General features: G+C 43.8%; 1 protein-coding gene across 1 annotated transcript in view; it reads left to right on the top strand.

Moving 5' to 3' along the window:
• Positions 1-1848, top strand: part of PTGER2 (prostaglandin E receptor 2) — an 11614-nt gene extending 9766 nt beyond the window's left edge. The window contains exon 2 of the mRNA XM_034769869.1: positions 709-1848. Within this exon, the coding sequence (XP_034625760.1) occupies positions 709-957 (249 nt within the window). The 3' untranslated portion in view covers positions 958-1848. The remainder of the gene's footprint in view (positions 1-708) is intronic.
• The last annotated feature ends 7919 nt before the right edge of the window (positions 1849-9767 follow it).

The raw sequence follows: 9767 nt of genomic DNA on the forward strand, positions 1-9767 counted from the left end.
TATATATTGGTTAGGCAGCATGGAGAGAAGCGTGCATTGTGTGAGCTTGCTCATACTCTGCCTGTCCTGTGGATAAAAAAAGAATGTTAGTCTTTAGAGCTAGTCAAGAATTTATTTATTTATTTTTTAAATGGAAAAAAAAAAAAAAATCAGTTTGTTGAAACCTAAACTGTTAATGAAACAGCGTGGAGTTCGACAAATTTCCTGACTTGAAAAAAGTGTTGAGGAAAAAAAAAAGGTTTTGAAATTGTCAGTGTCATTTTGACACATTCTACACGAAAAATTCTAGTTTTCCAGTTCAAAAGGACTTTTCCTTTTGAAATTTAAACTAATTAGACTGAAAAGGGGTAAAAAAATTGAAATGGCAAATTTTTGAAATCAACGTTTTGATTTGCCTGAAATGAAAAAAAAAAAAAGGGTTTCTCAGTTCACAAATATTTTCAAGATTTTGACGTTTCCTCCCAAATCAAGACATGGAAAAAATTTTGAATTCTTGAAAATATTCACGGGACACAAAAACAGTCTCCCACCCAGCGCTAGTCTTTACGTCCACCAGCTTGGCATCTCATTAGAACGCAATTCACTTAAAACACTGAAAACAAAACATCTGCTGTGAATATAGACGTTCCTTTGAAGTGGGGTTTTATACTTGTGCATTAAAATATTCCTATGATCAGTCTTGCATTTTATTTTTCCTTTGTTTTACAGATTGATGCCTATGTGAACAAGTTTATGGAAATCCAAGACGATAAGAGGGACCTTCTAGCGCTGAGGTTCTTAGCAATTAATCCAATTATTGACCCTTGGGTCTTTGTCATCCTTAGACCTTCAGTGCTGAGGGTAATCCGTTCTGTACTGTGCTGTCAGATGTCCCTGAAGAGCCAAGACAACATGCAGACGACGACTCCTGCTGCAGAGTCAAAATCCAATAAACAGATTGACCTTTGCGGGCAGTAATCCCAGTCGCTTTCAGTGGAGACATCTGGAAGATCATGCTAAAATGGCTCCTCAGGGTCACGAACAAACTTAGAAGTATAAACACGATGGGAAGCTGTGCTTTTTAGGTTAATAAACAAATCCATTTACTGTACAATGGATTGAGCTGCAGTCTGGCTGACGAGATACTGCAGGATTTGTCAAAAAGCAGAAGGGAAGTCCATCTACAATGAGTATTTTCTACTTATGGGACAGCATCCTAGAGGCTAATCAATAACTGGATTTCTGTTGCCACTAGACAGGAACTTTCATGTTGAACTAAAGACGTGTGCTGCACTCTAGTGCGTTTGAAACGCTAAAAAGATAGTGGCTATTTACTGTAAGTCTCGGAGATAAATGTTTTCTGGAACACTATGCCTTGTGATGCGGTTTGGTGGGGAGACACAGAAGAGCTAATAATATTGCTTTGGCTTATTGGTTTGTTGCGAAACCCACCAAGTCCTTATTAGCTTCGTGGAGGCTTAACTAACCATTTATCTAACTACTGAAACGGAAGTCTTTAGACCCCCGTGTATTTCTGTCTCCGAGATATCTGTATTGCCATGTGCCTTCGTATAACTACAGTCTTGCCCTGGGGTGGGAGGGGAGGGCAGGAAGGCTAAAGCTAGTTCCGCTTCTTGTCGCTCTATTTTCCAAGTGCCGTACAGGTCGGGGAAGAAAAGCCAGCTGGCTTCCTCGTTTGGGGCCACAGCTGTTAGGAGGGGCAGAAGCAGGGTTCCAGCTCTCTGCTCCAGAATCCTGAGTTTTCGAGTGGCACTCCATGGGTAGGGTCATGCTTAATGGTGGGCAAATGTCAACTGAGCTCCCCCGGTGTTGGAGCACTCAGCCCGTGCCCCACACCTCCTCAACAACCTCTTGGATGGAAGAGCTTTGCTTTGGGCTGCAACCAGATGCCCATCCCCCACCTATTTGTGCTGGTAGGATAAGGAGCCGAACACGCTTCTAAGCATGCGGCCTGTGCACCTCCGAGGCTGGGGTGTGTCCGCTGGGGCCCGGCCTGCTGCCCTTCAGTGCTGGGAGAGATGGTTGCTTGTGCAGAAGGAAGAAGGCTTCCCAGGCCTTCTCACTAGGGGTTTTCTAGAGGCCCCAACACTTTTGTATTAAGTGCCTCTTCCCATGCAAGCCTGATACAGTCTTGTGCGCGACAAGCCTTTGCAGCCCCTGCTCATAGGCATTTTCCATAGAAGAAATACCGTGCAAGCCACTTATGTAATCATCACATCTCATCCTAGGTAAAGCTGTGGGAATGATGACGGGAAGGCTTAAATATCCAGGGGAAATATTTCACAAGATAGAGACCTTCTAGCAGGCTGGCTGCTCCTCACTGTTTCAGAATGGTAGTCGTGTTAGTCTGTATCAGCAAAAAGACCGAGGAGTACTTGTGGCACCTTAGATCGTAAGATCACCAATGGATTGTAGTTTCCTCAGGAAGTCAGTGGTGTCTCGAAGATAGCTAGGAGCGCTGGTAGCATAGGGCCTGAGGAGAGAGTCTACATAGCCAGACAATCCTGCTATCAGGCTGCCAATGCCTGAGATGATGGGGTGTCCAGGATTTCCAGATTTATGGATCTTGGGTAGCAGATAGAATACCCCTGGTCAAGGGTCTAGGGGTGTGTCTGTGCAGATTTGTTCCTGTGCTTTTTCAGGGACTTTCTTGAGCAAATGGTGTAGTTTGTTACTCACACCTTCCTGTCAACTGTTTGAAATGGGCCATCCTGATTATCACTACAAACATTTTTTGTTTCCTTCTGATAATAGCTCATCTTAATTGATTACTCTCGTTAGAGTTGGCATGGCAACACCCATTTTTTCATGTCCTCTGTGTGTGTATATATATCTTCCTACTGTATTTTCCACTGCATGTATCCGATGAAGTGGGTTTTAGCCCACGAAAGTTTATGCCCAAATACATTTGTTAGTCTCTAACGTGCCGCAAGTACTCCTCGTTCTTTGTCCTCACTGTGATTCTAACCAGGAAGCTGCCTTCATTTTACATTATGGGCCTGCTCCCACAGAACTCATGGGGAGCTTTGCCATTGAGTTCGATGGAGGCAGGGTAGCTGTCTCCTGTCCAAGCCTGCCGTGTGCTGGAAAGACCTTTTTTCTAGAGTGACTGGCCCCGATTCCGTAGAGCACTTCCGTTCTCGATGCTTTGCTTAATCAGGGCCCTAAGTTATGTCTTAAAGTCCCTCCTCTGAAAAAGATAGTTTCCCTTCAGTGTCACATGTAAAGCAGGTTTTCAGACAGACTGTGGTATATTGTACGTGACGCTGATATAGGGATGTTAGTGTAGATCAGCAGCTGTCCTTTTGTCTGCTATGCCAAGGAGGACCCAGAGGTTCAGAGAGGGGTGGAGAGAAAATTGCCCCAAAAGAATTCCACTGGGTAGACACGAGGGCACATTTTGGAGGGTGGAGCTAAACTGACCCCATAATACAGAGGATAATGTTAGTTACCTAAGTCTGTAGTTCTCAACTCTGCCCTAAGCAGATCCCCTCCCATTTAATGAGATGGGAGTCTCAGGATGACCATGATCCACTGACAACCTAATAATACCCAATTCTCATTCTAGTGCCTTTCCTCAGTAGATTTCAAAGCACTTTACAAAGAAGGTCAGTAACATTTAGCTCACTGGGAAACCGAGGCACTTTTTTTGTTCGTTAAAGTAAGAGGTTATTTTTATATGATAGCGTTATGTCCAGTGGTCCAATGGTGTTGCTTTCTACTGAGATTTTTATTTAAATAAAAATGAATTCAGTTTGTCAGGTACACACTCTCTGCTACATATATTTTTGTCAATGGTATGTTATCAGGATTGGCTCATCTGTCAAATTCTGCATTGATTTCACACCCTATGCAATCCGCACTGAAGTCCGTGCAAGACAATCCAAACCCATTAAACTTCGGCTGAGAGTGGCCTTATTTTATGTAACCTTTTCCCCTTCCCTTCCATGGAACCCTCATTGAAGTCAATGGACTTGCTTACACTAGAGATGAATTTGCCCAAATGGGATTACCCATGATAACTGGCACAGGTGTTGCTCCACTTTCTTAAAAAAACCCAAAACGTACATGGTATTTTATTGCAAGTGGATCTTGTATATTTAAGAGTTTTATTCCTGTCTAAAAATACCCAAAATGAAAAGATTTGAAGCTTTTTGTATTTCTGCATTTGACGTAACGTAAAATGACTACAATAAAAATCATCTTTCCAAAGTAGCTGTCTGAATCATATGTGGTTTATGCAGAAGTCACAAGTCAGAAAATAGTCGGTCATATGGATGAAACATGTAGGCTACGGGCTAGGTTACAACATAATGGGGGAATAAATAGAAGGAAAAGAAGGTCCATATAACATCAAGAACATTCTTGGGAAGGGTGACTAGGCGTGTTTATTCTAGAACTGGGTGGGAAATGGTTTTCCAATCCCTCAAATATTTGAAAGTCTGAAGTCCCCCACTCCCACCCCCACACACAATCTCTGATGGAGACAAAGTCAAAATCTCAAAGATCAGTGAACCAAAAAAAAACAATGTTCAGTTGAGATCAACTGAAACGTTTCATTTCAATCATTTCAGAACGTTTTGTTTAGCTTTTGCCCATTTTTCTTTTAACCTTCCTTCGCCTGTAATTAGCTTATATTAAAAAAACAAAGCTCTTTCCAATTGGGAAACCAGAAACTTTCATTTTGAAACGTTTTTCCAATTTTTTTTTAGTTGGGAGATTCATTGAATCCAAACCTCTTTTGGAGAAGTTTCAGATCCGATGAATTGGCATTTTTAAACAAACATTTTTATGAAAAATTCCCCACAAACTCTTGTTTACTCAGGGTTGAAAGACAGAACTTCTGACCAGAACAAAAAATACTAAAAGGAAGCAAGCAAGCATGACCGCCCACTTCCCCAGCGGTGTGATTAAATACCTATTTTTCCACAAATGATGTGTCTCCCAAGTTACACAAATAGATTTGATGTTGAGCTGTTTGCTGGACAAGCATTGGAAACGTTGCTTTTCAGGATGGAAATGAAGGAAATGCTGTTTTGACTTCTCTAATTCCAAGACACACACTTTCTCCCCAAATGACTTATTACAATCTAGAACTTCGCATGCAATTTGTAAGATACAAGTAATACTAGAGGGGTTGTGAATTTGTTCTCATCAAAAGAATTATTGAAGGTCAGGCATTCGATGCTGTTGATTTTTATACAGTCTGAATGGGTGTTAAGAAGGAGAGCCGCTAACAATGGAGATTGAAATAAAAGTCAGCAGTTGTGTAATTTGTCAGTTAGCCACTATCCACAGGAAGTTCTCTAGCCTTTGAAATGTGGGTGGGCAGATGACAGACACAGAATAATGTTGCACAAGGGAGATGAAAATCTCTTCCTGGTTTAAGAATAAAAGCCTACACTTAGCTGCTAGGGGGGCAATTATTGCTACCATATTCTTAGCTGATGTGGAGGTTTCAGTGATAAAGCTATGGTATAGATTCAGTGCATAACCTTCATTTTGTGGAGCAGATTTTTAGAAGAGGCCGGAACGTCACACTTCCACGGGCTGTGATTGGAGCTGTGGTTGCTCTGCCCTTCTGGAAATTCAGGCCTCAATAATGACTTGCTCAGGCAAATTCCTAATTTGTGCCTGCAACTGCGGGAAACGCAAACCTGTATTTCAGCACGGGGCCCTCAGGCCTTTGTTTAAAAACATGGCTGTGGGGAGAGAGGGAATACAAAAATCTTAGAGGTGTCCCACCCCCTTCCCCCAATATGATGAAAAGCAACATACAGAATTACATTAAGTTCTTGTGTTTTATTAAACTTGCATGGCAGTTATACTGTGTCTTTGTGCTTTTCATACTGGCATTTCTGGTCTGGTTGCTTAATACAGAAGGGTGGGATGGGATTTCTTTCATAAAAGACTGCATCTGAAATGCAGAGTGTTTGGACTCCAGAGTAAACTGGTCGGACCAGGTATGTGATAATAAGACAAATGGGGATATAATGGATAACAACTTGAATATGAGCCAACATGATGCAATTGGAAAACAAAAAAGCTAGTAGCATTCTGGGGTTTAGTAACAGCAGTGTCATATATAAGACATCGGAGGTAATTGTCCCCGCTTCTTCAGCACTGGTGTGCCCTCACCTGGATGGGTACCACACTTTAGGAAAGATATGAACAAACTGGAGAGACTCCAGAAGAAAGCTACAAAACTAATAGAAAACCTGACCTATGAGGAAAAGTTAAAAAAAACTGGGCATGTTTAGGCTTGAGAAAAGAAGACTGGGTGGGGGAGGGACCTGATAACAGTCTGCAGCTACATGAAGGGGTGTTGTAAAGAGGACAGTGATCCAGTGTTCTCCATGTCCACCGAAGGTAGGACAAGAAGTCATGGGCTTAATCTGCAGCAAGGGAGATTTAGCTTAAATATTAGGGAAATCTTTCTAACTGTCAGGGTCGTTAAGCTCTGGAGTAGGCTGCCAAGGAAGTTGTGGAACCCCCGTCGCTGAAGGTTTTTAAGGACAATCCCCTATCAGGGATGGTCTCGGTATATTTGGTCCTGCCTCAGCGCGGGAGGCTGGACTAGATGCGCTCTCAAGGTCCCTTCCAACCCTACGTTGCTTTGAAATCTCTTCAGCCGTACAGGTCTTCATCTGCAATGGGGGGTCCCTGGGAGCACCTGAGATAAGGGGTTGGGCCAATATCTTTAGTAAGACAAAAGCTTGCTGTAAGTTTTATGTTCGTAAGAAGGATCCAGTCCTGCAAACCACAGACTCAGCCCCTAAAATAGTACTTTCTAACTCCTTGCTATCTGCACCCGTACATGAAATTCAGGAGTATGTTACAGTTACCCAATGTCCATCTAGCCATAATCTGGTCAGTTTCCGAACATGGGAGCACCACACTAGTTCAGGGGCAGAGGAGGGAAACAGGGTGGTGGTAGTAGGAAAAGCTGCAGGATCCCAGATCCACCTCAACGCTTCCTGCAAACTTGTATTTGTCTCTCTAGTGGTAGGTAGTTCCTTGAAAACCAAGGACCTTCCCTTCTTTGCTACCATTGTAGCAGTTCATTGAGCTGGTTGAAGGGAGCAGCTCCCAGCAATAAATAGATTTTACAACCGGAACGGACCATTGGACCATGGATGGGGCAAAAAGTGGCAACTTGGCCGCTCCTGTGGCATTTGGATCAGCTGTGGATGCTCCTGGGTCCCCAGCATCCTGTAGACTTCTGGCGAGTGGAGGATCGGAGTTCCCAGAGGGGGAGAAGAGTCAGCAAAATGTGTGTGCATGACCCAAGCAAAAATATAAAAAGAAAGAGATGGGGGAAAGGAAGAGCTGGGAGCAGCTCTCCGGATGTGGTGAGAGGGTGGAGTCCAAGTACAAATCCATCCCAAGGAGGAAACTGCAAACAGAGGAAGGGTGAGAGCCAGTGGGTAAAGTTATTGGGGTTCCTAAGAGCTATTCCAATACAAAGAATAATCCCACCTCTAAGCAGGAAGACGAGCAGGTGGAGAGACCATGAAGCTCAACAGTCAAGGTGCAACTCGACCCTGGCAGAGATCATTTTAAGAGTTTACGGGTATATCTACACAGCAAAGAAAAACCCCTGGCTGGCCTGTGCCAGCCAACTCGGGCTGCAAGGTTGTTTCATTGCTGTGTAGACATCCAGACTTGGGCTGGCACCTGGGCTCTAGGACCCTGTGGGGTGGGAGGGTCCCAGAGCCTGGGCTCTGGCCGGGGGGTGGAGGGGGGGCCTACACCACAATGAAACAGCCCCGCAGCCCAAACCCTGTGATCTCGAGTCAGTTGGCATGGGCCAGACATGGGTTTTTCTTTGCAGTGTAGACATAGCCTAAGGTTCTGGTGCAAACGATTCTGGGATGGGGGTGGGGGGTGGGGTCATGTGATCAGGAGAAAAAAATCCTGGTGATTGGTCACAGGAAGTAAAAATGTGAGATTTATTTCTGCAGCCATTACCTCCAACATGTCAATCTTCTGACAATCGCGGGCATATTCCAGGACAGCCACTAACTTGCCTTTCCCTGTTACAGGAAGAATCTAGTTATTACAAGAATTCCAGCATGATGTCCCTTGCCTGAATTTATACTAATACTGAGCCAATTTTGTCTACAAGCATGCACATCCCGCTCCCAGGGCTTTCCCATGTGTATCTGGGGGTAGACTTTGGCTCTCCATCCCTCGCTCTATGTCCTGCCATGAAATCCCACAAGATACTGGCATTCCCAAAGGTTTCCATCGCAACTCTATTTAAACCCACTGGTCTACAGCTTCCTTGTTTGTCTTTTGACTCATTAATAAGATACTAACAAAGCAATGTTTCCAATTTCCAAATACCAGTCACTGCGCCTGGAGCCTGGTAAACTTTTAAAGATTGCAATTTCACCCGTGTCCTTACTCATTTGTTAGGAATTAATTTGTGACTGATGTTCCCTGGGCCAGGGATTCTGCTTACTTTAAATGTAGCTAATTGTTTAGAAAGTTATTTCATGGCTAGCTTTGCTCTACCTTGCTCCTTCTTTCTTGGAGAAAGGAGCCTTCACTTTGGCAGCTTTCTAATGTCTTTGTCTACAGAGGGTATATCAAACTAACTCCCTTGTTTGACAATTCTGCCATCCGCTTACTGTATATATAGTTGAAATTGCCCTTCCTTGGTAGAAGTTCTCTGCCATGCTTTTCCTTTTGTGCTGGTTTGCTAACTTTCCCAATCATCCTCCCATGCTAGTGTTCTGTATTTATTAAAATACTTTGTGGCTATAACTAAGAACATAAGAACATAAGAACATAATGTCAGCCAGTTTCTTCAAACTCATTTTGAATGTCAGCCAGTTTCCTCAAACTCATTTTGCATTCTTGGCATGCTGGCTTTTTCTTTCTTGCTCTCCTTTCCGTATTAAACACAAATATGTGGGTTAGCTTTGGGGTCTCTGCCCAGTTAGTTTCCAATGTAGAGTTGAGCAGATTAGAAAAATCAAAGGGTATTTTTCCCAGTTTCAAGCGGGCTAGAGATCGTTTCACACATTCCTTAAAATCATGTTACTACCCTTTGTACAGGCAAAACTTCAACCATATTAAGCATATCTAGCAGGCCTCCTGTTGTTAGACTAACTTCTGCTCTTGTTGGCAGTTGCCTGTACTGTGTATGAGGGCAAAAACCCCACCTAACCTACGTCGGCGTCTTTCCTTCCTTGGTTTTTGTTTTTTTTTTAACTCATTTTATTTCCCCATCAGCATGGTAATAGCCTTTTTACAGGCGTCTATTATCCCCATTTCCTGATCCAACTTCCATCCGGCTCAGCCGGTCTAAAACGGATACCATTTACCACCTGCCGTTGTTAGGTTTAATAAGCCCCATCTAAATTGTATTTGCCTAGTTTATCGATAAGAATATCATAGACTGTCACCCGATTGGTGGGAAGAGTGAGCAGACCAGCTTTTAAGCCCAGCAGGAACAGTCGTTCAGTGGCTGCTCAGAGCATTCGCCCACAGCTGTGGTAGCTCCCGTGCTTGTGTGTTCCCAGCCTCGTTCCTGCCTTGAATCCAGTGTTGCCCCCCTGCCTTGTCTCACCACAGATAACCCGACTCTGACCCTCAGCTCCAATTCCTGACTTCGCCTCTGACCTGGGCTCCCATTCCTGGCTACCGACTCCAACCACTAGGCATGACCACCCACATCCCAGTCAATGACAGCCATCAGTGGAGACCCCAGAGATGGAGCCTTGCTGATAAAAGAGAGATGGGACAGCTGGCAGGGC

The sequence above is a fragment of the Trachemys scripta genome, chromosome 4, assembly GCF_013100865.1.
Source record: "Trachemys scripta elegans isolate TJP31775 chromosome 4, CAS_Tse_1.0, whole genome shotgun sequence".
Taxonomy (NCBI): Eukaryota; Metazoa; Chordata; order Testudines; family Emydidae; genus Trachemys; species Trachemys scripta.